This window comes from Camelina sativa, chromosome 11 (genome assembly GCF_030686135.1).
Source record: "Camelina sativa cultivar CO46 ecotype springtype chromosome 11, ASM3068613v1".
Classification (NCBI taxonomy): domain Eukaryota; kingdom Viridiplantae; phylum Streptophyta; class Magnoliopsida; order Brassicales; family Brassicaceae; genus Camelina; species Camelina sativa.
In genome coordinates, this window is record NC_141890.1 from 23,905,652 (window position 1) to 23,932,989 (window position 27,338).

Sequence of the window (27,338 nt, forward strand, 5' to 3'; positions counted from 1 at the left end):
AACGTTTCAGATTTCTACATCCGACCAGAAAGTTAAAGTTGTATATTTTTTTTTTTTTTCTGCAGGGTACTCAATCAACATGCGGCAGTCATTACAAATCGTGGAGGTAACTTTCTTATGCGACCTTCTAGCTGGTTGAGCGAGTTATGCACAAACAACCAAGACAACATAAAGAACAAGACTCTGCCTCTGCTCGAGTACAGAAGGCAATGCACTTCCGCAAGCAACATTGAGATTGGTACAATTCTTGCAGCAGAAGAAGCTGAAGCAAAAGAGAAAGGGAGGCACCACATCAATGGAGTCAAAGAAGAGTGGGGCTGAAGTAGAGAAGAATCTCAGTCACCAATGAAAGGAAGCTGCAGCCATGAAAATAAATTCTCATGAGGTTAGTGTGAATAAAATCAAAGTTCAAAGATCAACAATACTCAAATTCAAGAAGGATGGATTGAGAAAGAAGGTTGAGGCTGAGAACAAACTATGTGAAGCATCAAACCAAGAGGGAAAATCTGTGGCTGAGGTTGAAGATCAGAGAGACTGAGGTTAGTGAAAGCTTTAGGTGATGGTGGAGAGAACCAAACAGGCTAAAGTCAACTGAAGTGATGGTTTTCAAAGAACGCAAAAGACACAACCTGGTGATCAAAGAAGACTCAAAGTCAAGGAAGGGAGAATGCATACCTGAGTTTGAGTGAACGACACAAACTGTTGAAGAAGCAGAGATCAAAGTAAAACCAGAAGGAAGATGCTCACCTAAGAGTGAAATGGAGCAACAACTGGTTAGAAAGAGATAGATCAAAGCTGAAACCAAACAGAAAGAACAAGAGACTACTCACCACAGAGGGAGTAGATAAAGTCCAATCTTTATCCTCATCTCAGATGTCTTTGCTGAAATTATTCTCAATCCATATATCCATAAATCAAGATGTTATCGGTTTAAAGAGTAAACCGATGGAAAACCGTTCATACCAAATACAAAACGAAAATTAAAACCCGACTGATGTTAATAACCCGACCCGAGAAGATACATATGTAACTCCATTAAAATCCCCAAATCCTCAAACCCTAAACGCATAAAATTCTTAAATCGATCTCTGCAACCATGAGCAATGTTTCTGGAGCTTCGAGTGGTTCATCGAATGTCCGAGAAAGGATTCGTCGTTGGCGTGCCTTAGAGATGTTGGTGTGGGGATTAAATCTTCTTCCAAATCCGAGCCTAATCCTTCTCGGCGATACTTTCGATGTCGAGAAGCAGCTGCAAAGAAGGTACTATGTTATGCTTTGTTTGATGTTGAGATCGACTCTCATCAATTCTCATTGTTTTGTAGCTTATGAACGATAAGCAAACCTTTAAGTGGGTCGATGAGGTATTTTTGGACGAGGTATCAACATTGGGTGTTCCAATTGAGAGACTAAAAGAAGAGATGAAAAAGCTTACAATAGAGACATTACAAGACCAGAAGATGAATTTTGAGAAGATGCAAATGGAGTTCGAAAAAGAGATATTTGAGAGGGTAGAAGAAGTTTTGTTGGAAGCAAAATCTGAATTGCACTGTAGGATGAATAAGATTATAATTGTGTGTGTTTTCGGTTTTATGATCATGTTTGCTCTGTTTAAGCTTGTATGATGAGTTATTGTAATCTATTTTTCGGTTGTATGCTCTAATTTATGCTCTTGTTTGTGTTGGTTTTGAGTGTGAAACTCTTGTTGGTGTTGTGACTGCATTTAATAAGATAAGTCATTCCACATTTCATAAAAGGCAGAACATGACATGTTCTGAAAAACAAGTAGAATGATAAGGTTTTGAAATCATGTTCTGAACATGATCACAGACCAAAAAACATAACCCCTACTAGTCTCTTAAACCAAAATACAGACCCAACTAGTCTCTTAGACCAAAAAACAAACCCCTACTACCATAATCTTCAATATTCAGGCTTGTGAAAGTCCTCCACCATCTTGAGTAGGCCTGGACAAAAAAACCGGAACCGAAAATCCGAACCGGAACCAACCCGAAAATATGGACCTCAATCCGAACCCGGAACGGCAAAATACCCTATTGGGTCCTAATCTCTAAAATCCAAAAACCCGGAACCGAACCTGAGACCGAACCGAGAACCGAATGGATACCCGACATACTCAAAATAAAATAATATACATAATATATTAGTTATAATTTGTTCCTTTATAGCATAGTTATTCAAAACTATAGGTTAAAATTTAAAAATATTTTTTTTCTAGATTAAAATACTCAAAACAACCAAAATTATACTGACATGTTTAGCTATATATTCAAAAATTTAACCAAAACTTTTAAAATTTAAATTTTTAAAGTTTTTTTTCTTAATATTAAGTTTTAAAATTTTCGGATAATCGGGTAAAAACCGGGTATTTCGGGTAATCGGGTAAAATTTTGGGTAATCGGGTACAAAATACCCAAACCCGATTGATATCTAATTTTTTCGGGTATTTATAGGTTCTGATTTTAGACCCGAACCGACCTGAACCCGGTAAGACCCGAACCGATATTTTCTATTTACCCTATTGGGTCCTAAACTCCTCTACCCGAAAAACCCGAACCCGACCCGAGTACCTAAATGCCCAGGGCTAATCTTGAGATAGTCCTCCACCACCCTGAACAACTTCTCCTCCAGCAGATTGAGAAAGTCCACCATCATCTTGAGAAAGTCCACCACCTTGAACAATTTCTCCTCCACCACCTTGAGAAGCCTGAAAATCCGTAACAAAAAAAAAATGAGAACAAAATAAAAAAAATGAGAACAAAATACCGATTATAACAAATAGAATGAACATAAAACTTAAAGTAATAACCTGTGTTTGATTCTTCTTATGGTGGAACCTACGGTTATGCTGATCAGAACCACAAATTCCACAGTGCATTATCCTTTTTTTGTGTTTTGGTTTCTTCTTGACAGGAGACTCATTCACACATGGCTTCCTCTTCTTGTCTTCCTTAGTTATCTTGTTTCTCCCAGGTTGTAGTGGCTCAGGTGGAACATAAACATCGTCACCTAAAGTTGTAGGCCAGTGACGAGCACCCCTTTGTGGAGTAATGCCATAGTTAAGCCTCCACATAGCAGTTCGAAACCACTGACACACATAGTCATCAGCATTTAACGTCCTCTTCAAAATCACTCCATACGCATGCTCACATGGAATCCCACATATTTGATATTTTTTGCAGGTACAAGTCATATTTTGCAAACACACTCTGTGTTTGTCTCCATCCAGTGTGACTTCAAAGCACCCATTAGTAGAAGGATACACCTGGCATTCCGAAGCTTTCTCATGCTCTTTAGCAAGAAACTTTGCCACATATGGAGTACATAGACCTGAAACATCAAAAACCAAGAACATTGCATTACATATGTAAAAAATTGCAATAAATTTTGAATCAAACTAATTACCTTTGTGAGAATGAGAGAGAGCTGATCGTTTGGCAATCTGAACCATAGCCAGTCTTCTAACAGTCTCCAACATTGCCATAAAAGGTTTCTCCCTTGCTTTGTTGATGGTCTTGTTGAAAGATTCTGTGAAGTTGTTGTCAACATCTTCACAATAACTCCCCATCTTATAGAAGGCACGACACCAACTCTTTGGTTTGGCCTTCATAACATCATCATACACACCAATGTCATAAGCGTGTATGCGTTCCAATCTCTCCCCAAACTGTTTTGCGTTGTAGCTCCAAGCCATATGCCAAAGGAGTGGCTTCATTTGCTTCTTGGAAGGATGATTCTTCTTCAAGTTCCCATAGATGTGTCTAACACATTCTATGCTCTATTTTTGGCAACTCCAACTCCAACTCCACAGCTTTAATCAACCCCTAAAACAGGACCAAACATATTAAAAACCATAACAGTCAACATTTATCAACCAATATAACAGACACTAAGATATTAAAAACCATAACAGTCACATTTATCAACGAGTATACCTTTTGTCGATCAGACACTAAAATGTAACCATCTCCCTCGTTTAGCTCCAAGTCAGTCTTCAATCTCTTCACAAACCATAACCAGTTTTATGTGTTCTCAACTTGAACAACACACCAGGCTATTGGATAGATGCCATTGTCTGTATCTCTGCAAGTTTGTTTCCAAGTTCTTCTAAGGGCATCAAAACAAACATAAAACCGATTGAACAAGTCTTGACCAGCATCATGCTTAATTGTATCTATCTCCACAACAGATCTTGGATTTGCTTCCAATATATCAGCTGCGTAATCTCGCAATCGTGTAAACTGGAGTTCATACTCTCTCTCTATCCAAGCCAAAGCCTTTCTCCGAGCAGCTTGACATTGTGGCCTAGTAACTGATATCTTCCACCTTTCCATGATAATATGTTCAATCCTCAAAGGCTTGCAATGATCCAGTTCCTCTCTAATCTTATCGAGAAAAATTCTAGCTATAACTGGGGTCTTAAACATGTCACACACACCATTGGGGGTACAACAATGCTTATCAGTGTATTTAGTAATCCTCCACATAGATGCATTTGGAAGAAGTGCAGCAAACACTTTCCACTCACAATTTCCCTTATACCCAATACATCTAAACCCGAGTTTATCTTTGTCTTATCTGTACTGCTTCAAATTGTAATTGGTATGTAGTGCATAGTCCAACACACTCTCCTTGAATGCGACCCCATTGTAGAAGGATTGGCCTTTCCACAACGTTCCATCACCACGACCGATATCCGTAAACACTCTCTCTGGACCCGCACCACGACCTTCTGCCTTGTCGTCACTTTTTGGATACGTATCATGACGAATCGACTCTTCAGCATCAGTAAAATCCTGAGCAAGCTTCTCGACATGAAACTCATCTCGATCCTCTCCTTCTTCATCGTAATCTCCTTGCCCAACACCATCTCTTTGCCCAATACCATCTTGTTTCTCAAAACCAGCTCGAATGATCAAATCCATCGATTCAATTTGAGAAATCGATGGTGAGCAGAGAATATTAATGAAATCGTTTTTTTCTAGGGTTCGTCGCGAGAGAGAGAGGGGAGAAAGGGGCAAAAGGGTGAATTGTGATTTTAGGGGTTTCTCGGTTTAAGGGTTTAGTTTTCTAATCGGGTTCTAATCGGGTTTTAATCAGGTTGAAATCAGGTTTAATTTGGTCTGTAGACTTCGTCACTCGGTTTATCAAATACTAAACCAATTAAACCTATCGCAATGGTGAAGCAGATGATAACTTCCATCTCATGTAGATACAAAATTTAAATTACATATGTATCGATATATTGGTTGAGAATAATTTCAGCAAAGATATCTGAGAGATGAGGGTAAAGATTGAGATTGTACAATATCATAGTTCTCATGGGAAACCAGGAGGTTTTCCCTAATATTTTATTAACACAATATTAATTTACAATTTCTATTCCCCAACTTTCGTCTTTAGTAGCTCACTTTGGTGGAACTTAAAAATAGTGTATCCTCCATGTTTTTTTTTTCTTCTTTCTTTAAACCATACGACCAATTCTATACATTTAAAATTCATGATTGTAAACCTAAACATTTTTATATTTAATAAATATTTATATTCTTAGCCAAAAATAAACACACACGTAATAATTGAGTTATCGATAAATTATGCCCTAGGTGTTGTTTATCACTCTACTCCTCACCAGTTTTTTTTTTTTTTTTTTTTTTTTTTTTCTTTTTTGGTATCAATCATCACCAGTTTTCTTTTCAAATAATCTCTCATAAGCTCCTTTCCTTTTGTTATTTTATATGTTTGATCTTGTTGTTTAAGTCCTATTTTGTTTGAAAAAACAATGTGATATTAGAATTTTGAAATAATGGTTATATGTTAAATTATGTGAATTAAGAAATTAATGTATTTTTTTAGGGATTATGCGCTCGTTTCTTCTAATAGTCAATCACTATACATACTACGGTCATCCGGTGACCCAAACTCCATAAACCTAGCCACTGAGCCAAGTATCCCCGCATGACCAAGTATACCTTTGTCATGGAGCAAAATTCTTACGACATCTCCAACAATATATATTTTAGAGTCAAAACGTAACATTTGCTCCAATCATACTCTATATTTCATTTTATAATAGAGAAAATGATAGAATTGTTCTATATTTATAAAATATATTTTTTATATACTAATTCAATTTTAGAGTTGGAAATAGAATGATACATTGGAAAAAAAAAGCTCTATTTAGAGTTACTCTGTTTTAAAGACACTTTATTGAAGATGATCTTAATCCTTCCAATTATACATATGTATACGACTTGATTTGTGTGGTACTTACTTCCCTCTCGGACCTTCAATCACGTAGGACCCCTTTAGGTGATCCATATCAAACATCACATATAACCCCCCAGTTTGTTCAAATACATTATGAAATTTCAAAATTGGTAATTTTTATTAAAATACTACTTCAAAATCGTATGAAATAGAATCTATCATTTATTCTTGTGCTTATTTTTTTCTTTCGTTTAATTCCTAAAACTATACACAACAGCCTAGGATATGATATATGTAGGTATTGATTCATCATTTAGATCATGCATTGATTGCATCATGTTTATAATGTTATTTTGAAACAAACACAACAGTTTTTGGCTTGTATAGTTACCGATAATATTAAAGCTATGTACATATTTTTATAACGAATTATGGTTTGTTACAAAATTGCTTGGAAATTTTTTTTGGCCTATACGGTGGTAGCATTGTAATCGTTGCGAGAAATCATAGCAAATTAGCTACAAATTTGCAACAATTTCAATTGCGTCAAATTGTTTCAAATTTGTCTCAGATATATTGTAATAGATTGTTACAACTTCCCACAAACTAAGTTCTCGCTAATAGTTATGACAACTACATTTAAATTGTAACAACTTTGCTACAAATTACTATTAATAAAACAATGTCAATTTGAGTCAATTTTGTTTCAATATTATTGTGACATTTAGATTAAACACCATATTCTCTTATTCCTTTTGAATAAATATAATATATACGTCATTCAATAGCTTTAAGGTTCTAATGGTTTTATAAACATAGGTTTATTTTTTCTAATATTTTTTTTTGAATAGCTAAAAGTTTTAAGTCCACATTTTTTATTGATTTAATTAAAAAATTTCAAAAAGACCTGCTAGTATTTTTAAAATTTTTAATCCTCTTGGTTAAAATTCCTTTCCATTAATTATTTACTAGGGATCGGACCCGCACATACGTGCGGGGTATTTTTTTAACAATCATTTTTTCCAAGATTTTGGATTTGCACATACATAGTTTGATTTATACCACATTTGTATACTAAATTTAGTATAGTATTTATAATCCAAATTTATAGTGCTTTGATTTCATTCCGGTTTGTGAATGTTGAAATAAGACTAATTTCACATGGAACTTGGACTGACATAATGATGAATTCGGATGAGTTGTGAACTAGATTGACCATTTAAATTTCTATCATACTTATAAACTATCAAACTGGATAAAAAATTGCAAAAATGAATTAAAACATCGTAAACCCGGATAATCTAAATAGAGACATAAAAAGGATAAACTCCGACATGTTATACCGACTGACTTTAAAATCTTTTGATCCTATAAAAACCCGTTCGGTGAGATCTACATGAATAAATAGTTCAATATACTCGAATTGAGGACATGATTATAATATCAATTTTTGTTCACACGATAACCCGTTCTTCGGTTAGTTAAGATTATCTTTTTTTTAAAAAAAACAAAACATTCGAATTGAGAGTCAAAATTAGGATTCGGCATTCAGTTAACTGTTTGGTTTTGGTTCAGTTACATTTGGTTTCGGTTAGTTTAGATACAAAGTAATATAATAAATATTTGGATATTTTAGAAATTTTGATTTGGTTTGGATATTTAGTAGATAACAATAACTAACCAAAGTTAACCAAATATAACCACTTTATCCCAATTGTCAATTTCCCACTAATATTCTGTATTTAATAATTAAGTGTGAAAAATGCAAAAGAGTGAGAGAGAGAGAGAAAGGGAAAGTTTTTTTTTCCCCCATTCGATAGTTTCTCATCTTCGCACTCAAATTTTCAGATCCGATATAAAATTTTGTTGTAATCAGTCCGGACAGGATCCAGGACATGCAAGTCTCGGTTGCTTGACTTCAAATTGTTTTTTTTCATGCTTCAATTATGAGCTTCCGAACCGAAGTAAGAGATCCCGATTTTGAGTTTTCCCCCTTTTTCCAACCCATTGTTAATTAGATATATGCATCTCGAGGTTATGTTAGAATCATAATCTCTAGACTATATATATGCAGGCTCATCATCGGTTCTCTATTTGTTTCCATTTATTGGAGCTCTTAAGTTCTCTGCTGGAGAGAAAGCAAGGTATGTGTTTGATTGTCTTCAAATAATTTTTAGTGCAATTTCGATTCACATACATAAGTTATCTGATATCTTTTATTTTGCATGTGTTTCCAAGTTTATGAGAGCAATCAAAGATAATATTGACATATATAACACAGTTTCCTAGCTAAACTTGATTCAAACCACTATTTCAGGTTCAATCGCTCTTCAGTTTAGATTTTATTTATTTATTAAACTCTTTGACCCTAAATCTTCATCAGTTATTGTTGTTAACTGCTTTGGTGTGTTTGATGAAATTGATTGGAGTGTAAGTCTCATGTTCAACGCTCCAGCAAGAGTGCTTTGGCTAAATCAATGTTTAACTCTTCAAATATAGTATCATTTGTAGTTCCTAGATTATTCTTTGTTTTTTTTGTCAAACGGATTCTTCTTTGTTTAGGTGTTGATTTTTAGATGTTAAACTTTTTGTAGATTTTGTTGTAAATCATCTCATGTCACTGTGTTGCTGTCTTTTTTAAAAAACGTATTATTTTTATTATACAACCTAGAATGAATCAGACTTGAGCAAGTGTCTTGGGAAGCTGTTAGATCTTAGAAAATATGGAAGAATCAGACTTGGATAGCGTTTTTTGAAGGCAATTTCATTGTTGGAAGCACTATAAAAGGTCAGTTATTTAATTATTCTGATGTTATAGTTAAGATTGTCTGTTTAAGATATGATTTTAAGTTTGCAAATAAATTCAAGGTAACTTGCTTACAATACAACTGTAGATTTCAAGTTCGTCCTTTCATTATACCTCTTTATCTAGTAAGAAGCCTTCCAAATTCAAACAGCAACAAAATAGAGAAGTTAAATGAGTTTAAATGCTTAAATGGTAATACTATAATCGAAATATATAGGATATATATATATACCCATCTCAAAGAATTCTTCATTATGCCCAGAACCATAACCATAGCTTAGCTTTGTTCTTTTAGAACTATAATCATAGCTTAGTTATGTTCCTTGAGTTGACCTGGAAGAGAAAACAGTTTATAAAACATAAGAGTTGCTTATTTTATGTTAAAGAAAATAATGTTTACAAAAACATAAACCAATAGAAAAATCATATTTGATTGTGTTAATATATAACTTCTATGTAAAATACACATATAAGGGAGTTTTTAATAAGGTTTGGTGTAGTTTACGACTTCTAGAATTCTTTTATGAAAATACAAATCATTGTTTTTTCTTTGACTTGCCATCTTTGTCCGTAAGGAACACCTTAGCCATGTTGTGATATCAATCTACACAACACCGTGCACATACATATCAGTTTCAAATTAAAAGGCATGCTCAAGATAATGCAAATCAAATAATGAAATATATGAACCTCTTCTTTGGGTATTATTGAGAATATGTAACTTGAAAGCGTGTTGTGCTGACCTATTATGAAATAAGAAAAAACATTCCATCTCTAGTTAACCTTGTGTAAATAGAGAAAATAGACAATATAGATATAAGTAACAATGGAAACAATCAAAATAGAGAAAAGAAAAATGATTTGTTTTTAGTTATTAAAGAGACTTTATAATACATGATTATACAATTGGTTTACTGACTTACCTTTTTTAATTGCTATTTCGCCAGTCTGGATGAACTTCTGAAACATCATTGACCTAAGCCATGTGAGATGAAACAGGAGAAATTGTAAGTTCATTGGAACCTATGGAAAATATTTTCAAAAGTTTTAAACAAAATAGTAACACTTACTGCAGTATCAGCCAATACCATCTATAGTGTCTCTCCAGTGTATGTGGTTATATTGAATCCACGTATGAACGATCTTAATTCTTATTTTCCAGATTGTTTTGAAGGCCTTAATATCTGAGACATGAGTGAAACCATCATTGGCGGCATCTCTTCTATTAAGGTGAATTTCTGAACTATTATTATAGGTTTGATTTGCTTGGTTGTTTATGCCGTGTCTTTGGTTTTTATAGATGTTTAAGATATGAGTAGTTGTGATTGTGGAAATATTGTGAGAGAAGAGATAATCTTGTTGACCAAGCTAATAATATATTGAAGATCTAAGATTTCCGGAATGTGTGAGTAGGATTTAGGATGATTATAAGGAATATGCGTCTAATATCTCAATGGATTGAACGCAAGAACCATTTAAGATTTTTCTTTGATTCGATAAGGAATTTGCTGATATGGTTGGTTCCTAAATTATCGGTGAATCAAAATTTATTATGATGCTTATTTATCCCCGAACTTATTTACTCAATTTGTTCAAAGGTCGCTATAGAAGTGTCTGTTTGGAAACAATTATATGGTAAACAGGATCCGAATAAGGTTACTCCTACGACTAAGGATCCGCGTCCCATTGCTCTACTTGAATTACCAAATTACCATTAAATGTTTTTTTTCTCTTCTTCCTTTTTTTTTGGGCGTAAGGGCAATATATGGAATGTTTGTAAAGTTTTCTGCTTTTGCTTTTGTATTCTCCAATTAATAGTATAGATAAGTTTTAAGTAAATGCGCCTGTATTATATTTTTCATTAATAACGCAAAATATAACTAAAACCGACGGTGCAGTACGATGAGTCATGGAGGGTAGTTTCGTCAAAACGTAGTTATAACATGCGTCGGTGTTGTTGTTATTTCTACCGACTCGTCGTATTAAAAAGGCTCATGCGTTCCTTCACCGATAAATCCTCACTTCTTCGCTGCCAAATCTCTTCTCCGCCGGAATAGGTGAGTTCCGATCTTCTTTTTCCCGCTTCCACAAACACTAATATCTATCATATCTCAAATTTCTCCTTCGTCGATTTTGTCTAGATCTGAGCTTCTCTTCTTAATACTGTTTGTTAACCGATCCGGATCTGACAAAAGGTGTTTATTTCTTTTATTTGTAAATCCAGATAATGAGGTCGATGGATCGAGTTGGGATCTGGGTACTTGCGATTTTGTCGGTTGTTCATTCAAGTTTTGGCTTTTACCTTCCGGGAAGCTACCCACACAAGTATGAAGTTGGTGATTACTTGAATGTGAAGGTGAATTCACTTACTTCTATCGAAACCGAAATGCCCTTTAGCTATTATAGTTTACCCTTTTGTCAACCCTCTGAGGGGATTAAGGATAGTGCTGAGAATTTAGGTGAGCTTCTTATGGGAGATCGGATTGAGAATTCTCCGTATAGGTTTAAAATGTTTAAGAACGAGAGTGAGATCTTTCTTTGTCAGACTGACAAGTTGTCTGCTGATAGTTTTAAGCTTTTGAAGAAGAGGATTGATGAGATGTATCAAGTTAATCCTATGCTTGATAATTTGCCGGCGATTAGGTATACTAAGAAAGATGGGTATGTTTTGAGGTGGACTGGGTACCCTGTTGGGATCAAGGTTCAGGATGTTTATTATGTTTTTAACCACTTGAAGTTTAAGGTTCTTGTTCATAAGTATGAAGAGGCTGCTAATGTGGCACGTGTCATGGGTACTGGGGATGCGGCTGAGGTGATTCCCACGATTGGGAAGAAAGATTCTGATGTGCCTGGGTATATGGTTGTTGGTTTTGAGGTGGTTCCTTGTAGTTTTTCTCATAATGGTGACTCTACAAAGAAGTTGAAAATGTATGAAAGATACACCACTCCGATCAAATGTGATTCCACTAGTGTTTCCATGTCTGTTAAGGAAGGTCAGTCCATTGTCTTCTCGTATGAAGTTAGTTTTGAGGAGAGTGACATCAAATGGCCATCTAGATGGGATGCGTATCTGAAGATGGAGGGTTCAAAGGTTCATTGGTTCTCCATCTTGAACTCGCTAATGGTAATCACTTTTTTGGCCGGTATCGTCCTCGTGATATTCTTGAGAACTGTTAGGCGAGATTTGACCCGCTATGAGGAGCTTGACAAGGAGGCTCAGGCTCAGATGAACGAAGAGTTATCTGGGTGGAAGCTTGTTGTGGGTGATGTTTTCCGTGCTCCATCAAACGCCTCTCTTTTGTGTGTCATGGTTGGTGACGGAGTTCAGATTCTTGGCATGGCTGTTGTAACCATTTTGTTTGCTGCTCTTGGGTTCATGTCACCGGCTTCACGTGGAACACTTATTACGGGTATGCTCTTCTTCTACATGATTCTTGGCATTGCAGCTGGTTATGTTTCTGTTCGTCTCTGGAGGACAATTGGCTGTGGCGATCACCGTGGATGGATGTCTGTTGCGTGGAAAGCTGCTTGCTTTTTCCCGGGTATTGCTTTTCTGATCCTTACAACGCTCAACTTCCTTCTATGGGGTAGCCATAGTACTGGAGCCATTCCTTTCTCTCTATTTGTTATCCTCATCCTCCTGTGGTTTTGCATCTCGGTTCCTCTCACTCTTATCGGCGGTTACTTTGGAGCCAAGGCTCCACACATTGAGTTCCCAGTTCGAACCAACCAAATTCCTCGGGAGATCCCAGCTCAGAAATACCCATCGTGGCTTCTGGTTCTGGGCGCTGGAACACTTCCATTTGGGACCCTCTTCATCGAGCTTTTCTTCATCATGTCTAGCATCTGGATGGGACGTGTCTACTATGTCTTTGGATTCCTTTTTGTTGTCATGATCCTTCTTGTGGTAGTGTGTGCCGAGGTTTCCCTAGTGCTAACATACATGCACCTGTGTGTTGAAGACTATAAATGGTGGTGGAAATCCTTCTTTGCATCAGGATCCGTTGCAATCTACATCTTCATATACTCGATAAATTATCTAGTCTTTGACCTGAAAAGCTTGAGTGGACCAGTTTCAGCAACTCTTTATCTCGGATACTCTCTCTTTATGGTCTTGGCAATCATGCTCGCAACAGGTACCATCGGTTTCCTCTCTTCCTTCTGGTTCGTGCACTACTTGTTTTCTTCGGTGAAACTTGACTAAGGAGGGAGCAGACCAGAGGCTTACGGGTCAAGAGGAATTGATTAACTTTTTGGAGAGAACTGATATCGTTTAAGCAAAGGCATCAATCAATCAAGCCATATATAATTGCTCCAACAAAAGGATGTGTAAGGGGTTCATTGTGTCATACTGAAGCTTCAAATTTTTCTTTATTCGTCGTTTCATGTAGGAAAAATTTATTTCCTCTTTCTTTTTTTTTTTTTTTTTTTTAATTAAATTTTTGTTGTATCTTTCTATGGTAATGCCTCTGAACCTAAAAAGTGTTTATTTTTTGGGAAAATTACTAGTTTGACCCAAATTGAACAGTTAATTGCTAGATTAGCTCATAAAATTTGAGGGTTAGTTGGGTTATCTTCATACCTAAAATATCTTTTTTTGCTTTGTTAGGAAAAAAAAAATCAATATTACCTTTGGTTAAAAATTTTAGCAATTTCATTTTTTTTTTGTTTGAATTCTAGTTGGTCATCAGTCTCTGTCTCCCAATTGCAGCTAACTGAGAATGCTGTGATCGTTCCCTCTTTTGAGTTTAGGAACCTCTTCTGCTGATGGGTAGACGAATGGTCTCTATCAGTATTTCCCCACTTGCAAGGAGACTAAATTGGGGTCTACACAGGTACTGGTCCTATATATGTAGGGTTGGTACCACACTATACCACTCGTAGTTTTTTTTTTTTTTAGCTCAACATCAACTATTCATTAACCAAGATAATACATCCAAATCAAAGGTACTTAACATTCCCTTCTAAAGAATTGGACCAAATGCAATGAGTCGATCAAGTAAAACCCTGAATCACTAGCGGATCCAACGCTATCTAATCCGAGAAACATTGCATTTTCCTACCAAAGTGAGATAGATAACACACCACAACTCGGTGTGAAATCATCTCTTAAACCACCTAAAAAATTTTATGACACAAGAACAACTACCAGCACAAAGAAGACCAAATCCTATATTGAAGAACAATTCAAATCCAAGCTATTAGAACCTCATGATCGGCGATTAGAACATGTTCCAACATCATCAACACCCAGTGGCGCAAATCAGAAAAGCTTGGTATCTCCGGCTTTCATTGTTCCGGTCCTAAACAAAAAACGGACCATACATCCGACTGAACCGACCAAGAGACGCAAAGCAAACTAGCAAGAGCAAAGGCATCTCCGAACTTATCTCGCAAATCCAGAATACTAATCAACTAAAGATAAGAAATTGGAGCACATTTTAGCATAACTTCACCTCACGGTGTCTTCTCGGGTTTGCCACATCGCATCTACCTTATTGTCTCGCTTCTTAGCCGGACTGACACCAGAAATTGAGGAAGCTCTCAAGAACGCCGGCTTAAAGGAAATCCTCAAATCTCGGCCACCAACGTACACAAAATCCTCCCCAATAACCGGTAGACTCTAAGCCCGACTCAACCGATAATCTCCGGACAAACTGGGAACTCCGGCAAAGAGGTTGGGTGTAGCAGGAGAGCGCGACCCTAGACTCAGATCCGAACCCTGAAGCTATGAAGAAAGCCACCCGGAGCAGCTGCGAACCACCACCATCAGCCGCCGGAGAGGAAACGAGCCGAGATCTCGCTCCAAAGCATCAACCACCGCAACAGATGAGCCATTCCTCAGCACCGCTAGAGAGGAAGAGATCCGGAGACCAAACTACTACTACAACTGGAAAATAACACAAAGAAGAAAAGCAGAGTCCTCTCACACCGCCGACGAAGCCCCAGTCGTCGGAGAGGCAAGCGAGATTCCAGCGGCGGCTAGGGGTGGGCATTTAAACCGAACCGGACCGAACCAAACCGAACCAACCGAACCCAAACCGACCTAAACAAAACCCAATCTTACACTCCAACCATTCGGTTATGTTTTTTCCCAACCCAAATGGTTCGGTTCGGTTCGGTTTCAAACCGAACCGAACTAATAACCCAATCTGTTTTTAAAATTAATTAATAATACTATTAAAAATATAAATATGTGATCTTACCCACGAACGCTTGCATTTGGTTTATATTCTACTTTATTTTAACTTTCTAATAAAATTAACTAAATATAAATATAGATTTAATTATGGTTTATGTTAGGTATTTAATTTAAATTTTCTAGTTTTTCTAATTTATTTGATTAATTAACTATTATAAAACCATAATCAAATTTCATTTTGTTACATTAATTGATTTTTAAACCGAACCATACTAAAACCAAACCGAACCGAACCAAACATAAACCGACCCGAACACAAACTAAACCAAACTAACTTCGGTTGAGTTTGGTTAGAGTTTTACCAAAACCGAACAAACCGAACCGAACCGAGCCCAAACCAAACCCGAATTTAAACCGAAATGCCCACCCCTAGCAGCGGCGGCTGGAGACTAGGGTTTTGGGAGAGATGCGTCCTTTGTCTTTTTTTCTTTTGGTCCTGATGTACCACCGGTGGATTAATACACTCATTACAATCATAGTATGGCAAACAATAATGTTTTCTACTGTTTTGATTTCAGTAAGTTTTTGTCTACTTTATTAACTACAACGTATTTAATGAATTTAACTTACTTTGATTATCCCTCCGTGTCGACGTGTTTTGCATGCCGGTATGTTAAAAAAAAAAGTTAATAATCGTACCTCTTGTTTTAGAAATCGCTAGGCGCTAATTGGGCAGTCGGGATGGGCCTAGCGCCTACCGAGAAAATCAGATATTAAACGGGGATTAATCGGGGACTAATTTTAAGGTTATTTTATTAAAATAATAATAAAATAAAAATAAATAGTATTAAATATATGTATAATTCTGTTTATATTAAAATAAAAATATTAAATAAAATATAAAACTATAATATTGTCTTTAAAATTACGGTAAACACATAAAAATGTAATAGTTATTGTAAAACATCATAAACTCTTAATTTAAATGTCTAAATAACAAAAAAGTACATATTTGATTTATATTTGGCTCTAAAAATAATCATTATATACTAAATTATGCAGTTCCTAATTGGATTAGATGAGTTATAATCAAATTAGATATGCATAATTGGATAATCGATGTTAAGTGGAGATTAATCATTAATCAATGTAGAGAGGGTGGGTATAGCGATTTGTGGGATCGGTGGTGGAGGGAGATTTTTAAAACAAGGTTCGTACCTATGTCTTTTTCGTTTTAATGCAAAGTCTGAAAAGGCATAACACAAACATTAACATTGACCTGACGTGTAATGTTTTAATTGGAGGACATAAATTTGTCGCAGAGTAGTAGGCTCACAGAATCAATGAACCCAAAACCAAACAACTCTCTCCATAATTGATGAGGACAGAAAAAGAAAAAATGGATTCTCAAAATTGAAATTGAATGAAGCAACGAACGATTCAAATCTAGCTGAGTTGTTGTGATTGGATCCGGTGAAAGGCGATGACATCGCCTGGATCGAAGAAGGTTGTTACCGGCGAAGGATCAGAGAAGAATGTTTCCGGGAACCTCGGAAAAGTTAGCTTCTCCGGAGATCTTAATGATAGTGGAAGCAGTAGCCGTAGCAGCGGCGGAGAAGGAGGAACCTTCGAATGCTCAGGATGGGTGTATCATTTGGGTGTGAATAAGATCGGGCATGAGTACTGTAATCTCCGTTTCCTTTTCATTAGAGGCAAATACGTCGAGATGTATAAAAGAGATCCTCACGAGAATCCAGAAATTGTATGCTTTTTCTTCTTAATCCTTTTTCCTTGAATTTGGTGTTTTTCTGATTTTTTGGGAAATTGTTTTTAATTTTTGTTTTTTTTGGTAAATTGTTTTTCAAAATTTTCTCGAAATTGCTTTAACCTTTGGTTTTGAGAATCTAGATGGTAGAAGAAGCAATAGTGTTTTCTCTTTTTTTTTTGGCTGTTGATATTTTGCTTGTTGTTTACTTGGAAATTTCAAAGGAAACGCCTTCTCTGCTTAGTTTATGTGAATGGCAAGAACATGGTATCAGTCAGAACTGTGTAGGTGTGTTTACGTGTATTACTTCCAAGAGTTAGATGTTTCTTGGGTCTGATCTTGTTATTTTGCGATCACTGTTGCATTGTTAAAGAGTTCCAAGAGTTAGAGTTAGATTATATTGCTATGCGCGATGTCTGTTGGTCTCTATCTTTTCTTTTCGATGTGTTTTGAAGTTCTATTATATCCGTTTGGTCTTTCTGTTTGTCTAGAAACCTATAAGGCGTGGTGTCATAGGGCCTACAATGATGGTTGAAGAGCTTGGACGTCGCAAAGTTAATCATGGGGTAATTCTTTCCAGTCTCCACTTCTATAACTGCAATCTGCGTAAATAATAGATTTGTTATTCCCTATTTTGCATATTAGTTGTACGCTCTAATGAATCAAAGTATGCTTCTAAATGAAGCAGGTACACTTACTAGTTTATTTCTACTATATCTTGTAGGATGTCTACGTCATAAGGTTCTATAACCGGTTGGACGAGTCAAAAAAAGGAGAAGTAAGTTCAATTTCCATCTTTGCTATATTCTTGTGACAAATGCTCACTAGAATTAAAGCTTCCCACTGTGAACATGAGTCTGTTCTGTCGAAGGCCTATGATTTTTTTGTGTGTATTTGCTCACTCGGATGAACCAGTCAGTTAACTTATTGAGTAAATGTCTTGAAGTTCATTTGTAAACAATTTTGTTACCCTGAAAGTGCATATCAGAATCTAAAATTATATTGTTTCTGGTAAGCATGTTTGCCTAACCCAGGTGTATTAACTTACTTTTTTCTTTCTTTCTGGAAACTGTATTTTAGATTGCTTGTGCTACCGCTGGAGAAGCCTTGAAATGGGTTGAGGCTTTTGAGGAAGCAAAACAGCAGGTAATACGGAGACTGTGTCCAAGTTTTATAACGTCATATAATGTATTGAAGTTTTCTTTGCAAATGATTGGCTACTTTTTCAGTTTATTTTGTTTATTGTTGTTGGAGCATTTATTTACTGCTTATTGGAATGAGGTATCAGCAGTTACTATAAAAATAAATTCTGATTACTGTTTTTTCTGTTTTGGAAGGCTGAATATGCACTATCGAGAGGCGGCAGCACAAGAACAAAGTTAAGCATGGAGGCCAAGTATGACCTAATAATCAGATGATTAGTGCCTTAGATGATATTTATTAATAGCTACGTAATACCTGTATTGGGGGGCCTAACTGTATAGTTATTGAGAAAATGCATAACATTGTGATGTTATACTCACAGTTCTTGAGCAGATGAAATTGTTTCAAATAGTAGAAGTCCACTACTGCTGAATCGTACTCTTTTATTCTTTTGAAGCATCAATCTGGAAGGACATCGACCTAGAGTAAGGCGTTATGCTTATGGGTTAAAAAAGCTTATCCGAATTGGGCAAGGTAATATGCTTTATCTCAAGTTTATGGGATTGTTTAGCTTCAGCATCTTCCACTAGCATGCATAAACGTTCGAAAATGATTATTCAATAGAGAAAGTGAAAATGCTGTCATGTTGTTTTGTCAAGTTTTTGATAAATACATATTTTTTGTTATCTAATATACATAATATATACAAAATTATGCGTCCAGATTGTTATAACTTATAAGTTCATTTGTTGGTATATAGCATATAACTGTTGTTGTAGCTTATGAGGGGATCTCCAAATCTTGCATTGGAAAAAAACAATAGAACTCATTGCCTATTTCCTAGTCCCTCCTATCTTTGTGTTGGGCAAATCTAAAATGATATGTTGGGGCAAAGTGGTCCTGAAGATTCTGATTGTTTCTTCACAAAACTAGATCAATACCATTATCAAATATATGTTCTCATCTCCTGTATGTATTAGTGAAACTATAGTTCTAATCCTTCAACTCTTGACTTTATTATGCATTGATAGGTCCGGTTCTTTATTAATTTGATTTCGTATGATTTTATCTAGTGGTTATTCATGAACAAGACTAGGGATCACCTGAAAGTTACTTTACGTTCAAAATAAAGATGTGTGATTATATTCTTAAACTGACAGGTCCAGAGACTCTTTTGAGGCAATCCTCTACCTTGGTTAATGATGTCAGAGGTGATGGTTTCTACGAGGGTGGTGACAATGGAGATGCAATCGAGGCATATCAGTGGAAATGTGTACGTACAATCAATGGTATGTTTGGCAGTAAACAGTAGCGTTTTGATATCAGAAAACCTACTCATAACAGTTTTTTCATCTACAGAACCAATAATGGGGTCAATTAGAATGTCCCACTTTATTTACACGATAAAAATGCATTAAAATGTATTTTCTGTGGTGTCTATGTTTACTTCTCTATCATTATGAAAAGGTAATTGTAGAAGACACCAAAAGAATGCAGACATACTTTTCCAGTTTATTTAGGTGGTTGTTATTCATCTATAATCTGAAGGTTGTATGGAAATATAGTAGTCCTTAATGTTCACAGTTTCCTGACTTGCCCAAACACGTTAATCTTATTCTTTTGCTTGCTCTTTGATACATAGCATTCAATTATTTATTTTCTGTATATTGTTTGCAGGTGTTAGGATTTTTGAAGATGTGGCTAACTTCAAGGTATATTTACGTTGATTCAGAGAAAACTTGTCCAACTATAGAGGGAACTGCTTGGATTATAAATTTAAACCATTGTTATAAAGAGATTGGTCTATTGGTAAAAAAAACCATTGGTACATGGGTACTCACTTTTTACGAGCTAGCTCTTATGGACTGGTTTTTCTTAGACCCGTAGAGAGTGTTTTGGACATAGTTATTGGCCGTTAACTCCATAGAAATTCACGTTGGACCTAAATTCCATGGAAAAATGCATGTTGGAACTCGTCCGTAAGAAAGATATCAAAGAATGGGTTAGAAGTGGGTTTCTTGGATGGTGTTTTGTTATAATCCCATGTTGGTCGAATGCGGTATTGGTTTATAGCAACAAAGGGGCATTCTTCCCTTGGAACTTAGCTTTCAGTGACTTCTTTCTCTTGGTTGTGTGATGCATTATATGGCTGTCCCAACTTAGTGTGGGAGACTATTGGGTATTTTGTTCTTCATGAATTACGTTAAATTATTCCCAGAGGAATGGAAACTGAACCATCTTATTTTATTCTTCCATTACAATATTTGCTACCTTGTGATTTGCATCTTAATAATTCTTTTTGGCAAGGTAACAATTTGAATTTAGATGTTATAACTAAGTGTTCTCATCTCCAGAACTTATGCATTTAGAATAATTGCGATAATTTATGTTATTATCTTAACTTGGTTGTTTTGCTACTGGCAGTTCACTGGTGTTAGAACTGTAAATGGTTGAATGCTTAGGTTTTGTCAAAATGATTTCTTCTTTAGGCTGGTCGAGGAGTTCTTGTGAAAGCAGTTGCTGTAGTTGAAGCTAGTGCAGATTCTGTGTTCGAAGTGCTTTTGAATATTGACAAACAACAAAGATACGAGTAAGTACATTTCTTTGAAGATATAGATGTCATTTGTCACTTGGACCTTTCTAACTATCCACACAGGTGGGATGCAGTAACAGGTGATTCAGAAAAGATAGACTCATACGAGGGCCACTATGATGTTATTTACTGCGTATACGATCCTAAATATCTTTCGCGGTATGTTGTTTGACTGAAAGTTCTGGTTTTCCTTGATGACACGCTGATCACTCACTCGTTTTCCTTAGTAAATAAGATTTGTATGTTAAAACGTCTTGCTCTCTTGGGCATGTTGTACATTTTCTGCATATATCACTTAATTCAGTGGATAGCTTTACACTTTTTCATTGGACTGATTGGTTAAATAGTATCTTTTGCAGATGGCAATCGAAAAGGGACTTTATCTTCTCTAGACAGTGGGTTCGCGGGCAAGATGGAACATATAGTAAGTAGAGAACACTCTAATCTAAAGTTTTTTTGCTTTTGCCAGTCTGATGTCTGGATTGGCTATGCATAATGGTAGAGATTAATATTAGCCCTCTCACTAGGTGATTAGTGAACTGTTTGGGCTGTAGTTGTGTTGTATGAAGACATGATTGAGTTGTCAAATATATGGTATAAGGTCAAATTAACTAGGTGAATGTTCTATCCTTGAATTGCCTAACTAAATACATAAAAAGTCAATAGCCACCCATGAACATTATTAATAGGCTGCTACATCAACTATAAAACAGTGAACAGTACAGAAAAGAGAATTCAGATTGTATTGTCTATCTCTTGCTTTATGAGCCGGGGGGAAAACTTGTCGATCATGTATAGAAGCTAAAGAAACCTACATCTAAATCTGGGTTTCACAGTTGCAGATTTTGGAATCTCTGTCAGCTTCATCACTGACATCTAGAAATCTTAGCCATGCATTCTTCTCTTTGATATTTGTTTTAGATGAGATTTTCTCACCCGTGCAACCTAAAGAATCATTTAATCGGATATCTCAAGCTATTCATTCTTACATGCTGTATTTTTGTATGCAGCAATCTTACAGTTTCCAGCAGTGCATAAGAAACGGCCTCCAAAGTCTGGATATAAACGTACAGATATTACACGTAAGATATTTTCTTATAATAACCTTTCTGTCCATAGCGTTTTCGTTTTTCACTATGCTGCATGTCTGGTGGCAATACAGTAAATGTAAATTCTCCTTGTTACTATCCAAGTGTTTCAAACACTAATCTGAATTGGTACTTCTATAGCCAGAGGTTCTTGTGTATACTTAGTTGCTTGTGCTTACTTGCCCATCTGTCTCTGCAATCGTGCTGTATTCTACAGCTGGCTAACAAAATCAAAAACTGAATCGTAGGATCTTGGGGAAATATTTTGGCTTGTAAGCCATATCATGTGTGATGCTGCTCCAGTTTATTCTAGTGTCTTTTCATTTTTACTTACTATATTGTATATGTTTCCTTTCTTCTTTCTCCCTGAATCTGTAATGCTCTTTCTCACTTTGGACTTACATAATGCCTAGCAATGTAGATTCCTCCTTTTAAGACCCTCCATTTCTTATTCGTTCTTGTTGATTTTAGCATCCACTTGGGAAATCAGAAGCTTGAAAAAGCGCAGCGATGCAGAAACTCCAAGTTGTCTTGTAACACATATGCTAGAAATCCACTCTAAACGTTGGTGCAAATGGAAGAGAACGAGCTACTCAAAGTTTGAAAAGACTATTCCATATGCATTACTCCTCCAAGTAGCAGGTTAGATGCATGCCTTATCTCCTTCCAGATCTTATTTTAGAATATTAACACCAAAAATGAGCCAGAAGTCGAGATGTGATCTTTGTGGTATATATAACATCTATTGAGAAATGGAGACTCTTGTGAGCACATCTGAAGATTTATTTGTGTTATAATGTAGATTAGCATTCACGGATACACTTGTTTGAGATAAATATAGATGTATTATGCTTCGTGTTTGCAACAATTGTAAGTTTCTTTTTTTGGGCATAAAAATTAATAACCTTTAGCTGGCATGCTGTTAAAAGTGTATGCCTGAACTCTGACTACATAGATGTCACAAGTTCCACACGGTTTTTGTTTCAAGTTCTTGTTAATGATGTCAGGTCTGAAGGAGTACATTGGAGCAAACCCAGCCTTCAAGTATGAAACTTCTGCCACGGTTATACAGTCCAAGTTACCAGATGTCTCCAATGGTGAATATGTAGATGAGGAACTGGAGGAGCAGTTTTATGATGCCACAGACTCATCATCTGATGAAGAGGAAAGCGATGAAGATGATGACGAGCAGGACAATAAGGTAACTACTTGGTTTTGATATCTTCTTGGCAATAGAAAATTCTATTTTCATATTTATAAAATAAAGAATCTTGGATAGAAATAAAAACCCAGAGGATCTTTTTTTTTTTTTTTTTTTTTTAATTGAAATCAGAAGGATTAAAATAAAACATCCAAAACGCAGAAAGTGTTTCTCTTGGTATAAACAGATAAACCCTCGGGAAAGCCGATAAACCTCCAAATCACTCTCTAGCTTTGGATGAGTCTCAGAGCCTATACTTCATCCCTAGATATACTAAAATGAAAAGGCAAAGCACAAAGGAAATGAGGAAATGGAAGTTCTAAGTAACTTCATGAATTTGGAAATAGAAGAATACATACCACATATAATCTTAGATGTTCAATGTTCCTATGAAGTATTTATGTACAGCCCATGAGGTGAGAAACTTGTATTGAAATTATTGAAATAATATTGAATTATGTTGTTTCAATGTTAAAAGCAGGAGATAAAAGTAAAACTGAAGAATGTTTCATGGGCAATCGCTAGTTTATCTTTGAAGCGGCCTAAAGGTTTTCTCTTTACTTTTTTTACTAGTCCATTTAAGTTTACCAGTGGCTTACATAGACAGTATAATGGATCAATATATAAGTTTTTATATATAATAAGTAACTTGAGGACCTCTTATCGGTATTTGTTCCCAAAGTCAATCAAAAGTTCCATAGTATGCAAGCATTTTGTTTTAAAAGAATTACTTCATTTAGATGAAAATGAAAAATCTATATAGGTGTTGTAGTTACCATTTCATAACTAGTCCATTCTTGAGTTCTGTGTTTGGAGAAAGGGACCAATTTATAAATTTACAAACATTTGACGCAAATTAGATTTAAAAAGCACTTTTTTATATTGTTTTAAAATCTCAGTGTGCATTAATATATCAGCTCTATTTTGACATTAGCTCCAGGTGCAAGTAATGTATTAGATACTAGTGCTGATCCTGTGAGTATCGATCCAAGTCAGTTCCAAGGATCCCTGCGCAAAGGAAATGGTGATAAGGACTCAAATTGCTGGAACTCTCCTAGTGGCATGGGGTTTATGATCAGGGGAAAGACCTACCTAAACGATAATGCAAAGGTAACTTTGAAATTCTTGCATCTACATTATTCTACATTTGTATTCATACATCGCTTGATATGGAATAGAAAACTATGAGGGCCTGTTTTTAGATGCCACTGCATTCAGGTCCTCCTTGACTGAATGATGTTTCTGAACGTCTGATATACCATTTTGGTTTCTTTATATCTCTCAACTTGGGGCGCTTCTGCGTGTATTAAATTTCTAGATTGATTTCTGATTCTGAGCAATTTAACCCGAGTTGGATTATCGAACAAAGTGTCTTCAACAATTCTTTCTACATCTTAAACTGTGCAAATTTAATAAAACCTATGGTGCAATTTAAGGTGATGGGCGGGGAGCCCCTTCTGACACTTGTATCCGTGGACTGGTTCAAAGTTGATAAAGCTGAAGACAACATCGCCCTGCATCCAAAATGTCTTGTCCAGGTACTCCTTTAGACTGTCAATAACTAGCCTTTGCGGCCTTCTTTCCTATTAAAAACCAGTTTTAAGTGCGACTTTTGTCACCGTACCTCAATTTATCACGAGGCAATGTATACCCTCATCGCCTTGTGGCTAAGTTACATTTTGTATGCATATAGTCACCCGTGGTTGAAAGTGCCTGATTTAGAAGTTTTCTCATTTGTAGTCAGACCCTGGGAAAAAGCTGCCATTCATCCTAGTCATCAATCTTCAGGTTTGAACTATCTGCAACATAAAATCTATATATATATATGTCTTTTTTCCAAGAGTTTGTTTAAATAGGGAAACGCTAATTTCTAACTAGAAAATACCTCAACCCATATGATTATATATATATTAATACTGATCTCTAAGCTTTTTATAAAGATTGTGTCACTAAACCTCGTGTTCGTCTTTGTTTACCCGTAAATAACAATGTGCCACACGGCCCACACGTATATCGATAATAGTTTCTAGTATTTTTGGAATTGTGATTGTGATAGTACATACTACCATCACCAATCATACTATTCATTGTGATTGTAATAGTCCATCTAACAATTTAGTGTCTGGAAGAAGTCAAAACTTTTTTTTCTCCTTATCAGGTACCAGCAAAGCCTAACTATTGTCTGGTACTCTACTATGCTGCGGATCGACCTGTAAGCAAGTCTTCATCCCTGGGAAAATTTGTGGATGGGAGTGACAGTTACCGCGACGCAAGATTTAAGCTAATTCCAAGTATTGTTCAGGTAAGTAAACTCTTCTCTTCTCGTTTCCTCTGGAAATATCGTAATCTTAATTAGATTGTAACGGCCATGGTGAATCACAGGGATATTGGATGGTTAAGCGTGCTGTTGGAACAAAAGCCTGCTTGCTCGGTAAAGCTGTAACCTGCAAGTACCTTAGGCACGATAATTTTTTGGAGGTATAATAGTCTCTAGTTTTCTCGTTTCTTTCATTGCAATATTTTCTCATTAACCAAAAAATTTAAACAGTACATATCCAACATACAGACACATGATCATGTAGAAAATCACACATATGGTTGCTGAGTTCTTATAAAATCGTGGTGTTGCAGATTGATGTAGATATTGGCTCATCGGCTGTTGCGAGGAGCGTTATTGGTCTGGTCCTTGGTTATGTCACAAGCCTCATTGTTGATCTTGCCATCTTGATTGAGGTTCGTTTAGAGTTATCATATCTTTAAACAAGAGTGCTTTAACATCTGTTTGAATGCGACCATGGGTTAAATGCTCAACTACCAAATGCAAATGCAAATGCAGGGAAAGGAGGAAACCGATTTGCCAGAGTATATCCTTGGGACGGTTCGACTTAACAGAATAGAGCTGGACTCAGCCGTATCATTGGAGGTTTGAAATCTGACCGAGGATTAAAGATTTATCGGATTGCGACTATCGTTCTTAAACTCATTGAAATCAATTACTGCAGGTATGAGAACAGCCAGTGCCAACTAAAACATGTGTCTTATCATGGATTCCCTTTGGCCAAGTAGAGACCAAAAAAGAAAAGACAAATGAATAATAAAAGATTGAACTTCAAAAAATTTATTCTTTTCTTTAAGAGATGTTCTTTAACGTATATGTTATATAACTTAAATTGCGTCAACAACCTTTATGTGCTTTTTGTCGCAACAAAACGTTTAAAAGAAGCGTATGTAAACTACCAGAAATGAGAATTTTTAGATTTTGTCTTTGATGTGCAAAGAGGTTTATTCGTTACTCATAAAATATTTGATTTTCTTTTTGCTCAAGTGCTGAGGATGATTCTAAGTGTAAAATAGGTCTAGTACAGTGATCAGTCTAAAAACTTAGTCGAGGTTGATTAAATGAATGATTAAGAGCCAGCTTAATTATTCTTCAGCAATAGGAAACATATCCCAGAACTCTATATGGTATCAATTTTTTACATATCATGCGAGTATTCTTACAAGAAATAAATCAGACAACTTTCAGCAATTTACCCTCATTTGATTATACTATTTACAACTACATGTCATTATATATTTAGCCAAAAATTAACAAACAAGCAATGATTGAATTTTTTTTTTCACATGTATTATATTTTGTTAACATGTACTTTTGAAAACATATTTTTAAAACTTTTACAATCTAATGTCTAATTTAATTAGTAAAAATAGTTATTTATCAAATAATATTCACCAAATAATATACTAAAATTTTTTCCAAAACACTAAAAAGAAATGATGTAACAAAAAATCAGCAAATAAAAATAAAAATTTGAGCTTACTAGTACTCATATCTTTATATTTTCTATAAATCTTATATTACACTTCTTAAACTTTTAAATATTTTTTTGATGTAATCATTTATCCTGTTTCAATAAATTGGTTTTTAAACCACACAAAAAACATGTTGTCATAAATACTAATATTTTATTAATATTTTTTCTATCACGTTAAAACTTTTTTCACGTTCAAAGATTTCACGGATAAAACGTATTCTTACAAAAAATAAATTTGAATTAAAAAATTACTTTAATTACATATTATGTTTATCACAAATGAGATTCATAATTATATAACTTTACTCATAATAATTTTATTTATATTGATTTATTCCGCTCATAGTGTTGTTACTTAGTCTTCTTAATGGCTAAACAATCTTTCAATAAACTGGTTTCAATAAGTTCTCGAAACAAATCAAGTCAATATAAAAAACAAAATAATGTGAAAACATCTTAAACCTATTGAAAGTTGTTAGAGAATCTAATAATTTTTCATACATCCCACACATCACTATTTTCAAACAAACAACCTAGCACGTCCACTAAATGTAGAAAGT

The 27,338-nt window shown here is 35.4% G+C and overlaps 3 protein-coding genes across 24 annotated transcripts; 2 read left to right on the top strand and 1 right to left on the bottom strand.

Moving 5' to 3' along the window:
• Positions 1-2,602: 2,602 nt before the first annotated feature.
• On the bottom strand, positions 2,603-3,733 carry LOC104728179 (uncharacterized). Its single transcript, XM_010447204.2, has 3 exons — positions 3,424-3,733; positions 2,828-3,348; positions 2,603-2,725 (listed from the first exon to the last, which is right to left on the bottom strand). Exons 1-3 carry the CDS (start codon positions 3,731-3,733, stop codon positions 2,603-2,605), a joined length of 954 nt encoding a protein of 317 aa, XP_010445506.2.
• Positions 3,734-7,952: 4,219 nt separating this feature from the next.
• LOC104723964 (transmembrane 9 superfamily member 11) lies at positions 7,953-13,551 on the top strand. Of its 7 annotated transcripts, none has more exons than XM_019232881.2 (8): positions 7,953-8,189; positions 8,300-8,369; positions 8,464-8,542; positions 8,897-9,013; positions 9,979-10,038; positions 10,194-10,261; positions 10,930-11,088; positions 11,256-13,551. In XM_019232881.2, exon 8 carries the CDS (start codon positions 11,259-11,261, stop codon positions 13,233-13,235), a length of 1,977 nt encoding a protein of 658 aa, XP_019088426.1. In that variant the 5' UTR covers positions 7,953-8,189; positions 8,300-8,369; positions 8,464-8,542; positions 8,897-9,013; positions 9,979-10,038; positions 10,194-10,261; positions 10,930-11,088; positions 11,256-11,258; the 3' UTR covers positions 13,236-13,551. The 7 variants fall into 7 exon arrangements, with proteins under 7 accessions (XP_019088426.1, XP_019088428.1, XP_019088429.1 ...); XM_019232883.2 differs by having other exon boundaries at positions 8,907-9,013; XM_019232884.2 differs by lacking the exon at positions 8,897-9,013.
• A 2,743-nt stretch (positions 13,552-16,294) lies between these two features.
• LOC104728180 (protein ENHANCED DISEASE RESISTANCE 2) lies at positions 16,295-26,227 on the top strand. Of its 16 annotated transcripts, none has more exons than XM_087475649.1 (24): positions 16,295-16,383; positions 16,496-16,935; positions 17,430-17,504; positions 17,663-17,716; positions 18,019-18,084; positions 18,276-18,334; positions 18,539-18,615; positions 19,242-19,370; positions 19,759-19,793; positions 20,571-20,671; positions 20,738-20,833; positions 21,034-21,098; positions 21,685-21,756; positions 22,234-22,404; positions 22,770-22,963; positions 23,445-23,511; positions 23,898-24,073; positions 24,400-24,501; positions 24,704-24,751; positions 25,122-25,265; positions 25,346-25,441; positions 25,595-25,696; positions 25,800-25,886; positions 25,966-26,227. In XM_087475649.1, the coding sequence occupies exons 2-24, from the start codon at positions 16,657-16,659 to the stop codon at positions 25,969-25,971; spliced, it is 2,301 nt and encodes a 766-aa protein (XP_087331775.1). In that variant the 5' UTR covers positions 16,295-16,383; positions 16,496-16,656; the 3' UTR covers positions 25,972-26,227. The 16 variants fall into 16 exon arrangements, 10 of the variants coding, with proteins under 10 accessions (XP_087331775.1, XP_087331774.1, XP_087331770.1 ...); XM_087475648.1 differs by having other exon boundaries at positions 16,327-16,383; positions 23,442-23,511; XR_015572623.1 differs by lacking the exon at positions 16,295-16,383 and having other exon boundaries at positions 16,410-16,935; positions 21,022-21,098; positions 23,442-23,511; positions 24,708-24,751.
• Positions 26,228-27,338: the final 1,111 nt, after the last annotated feature.

What these genes read in the sequence shown, in the direction of transcription:
- LOC104723964 (XM_019232881.2), top strand. Translation starts at nt 11,259, where the DNA reads ATGAGGTCGATGGATCGAGTTGGGATCTGGGTACTTGCGATTTTGTCG.
- LOC104728180 (XM_087475644.1), top strand. Translation starts at nt 16,657, where the DNA reads ATGACATCGCCTGGATCGAAGAAGGTTGTTACCGGCGAAGGATCAGAG. An exon ending in TAAACGTACAGATATTACAC is followed by an intron (nt 21,757 to 22,233) that starts GTAAGATATTTT and finishes TGTTGATTTTAG; the next exon opens with CATCCACTTGGGAAATCAGA. An exon ending in ATCTTTGAAGCGGCCTAAAG is followed by an intron (nt 23,512 to 23,897) that starts GTTTTCTCTTTA and finishes TTTTGACATTAG; the next exon opens with CTCCAGGTGCAAGTAATGTA.
- LOC104728179 (XM_010447204.2), bottom strand. Translation starts at nt 3,733, where the DNA reads ATGAAGCCACTCCTTTGGCATATGGCTTGGAGCTACAACGCAAAACAG. An exon ending in TCTCTCTCATTCTCACAAAG is followed by an intron (nt 3,349 to 3,423) that starts GTAATTAGTTTG and finishes TTGATGTTTCAG; the next exon opens with GTCTATGTACTCCATATGTG. An exon ending in ATAAGAAGAATCAAACACAG is followed by an intron (nt 2,726 to 2,827) that starts GTTATTACTTTA and finishes ACGGATTTTCAG; the next exon opens with GCTTCTCAAGGTGGTGGAGG.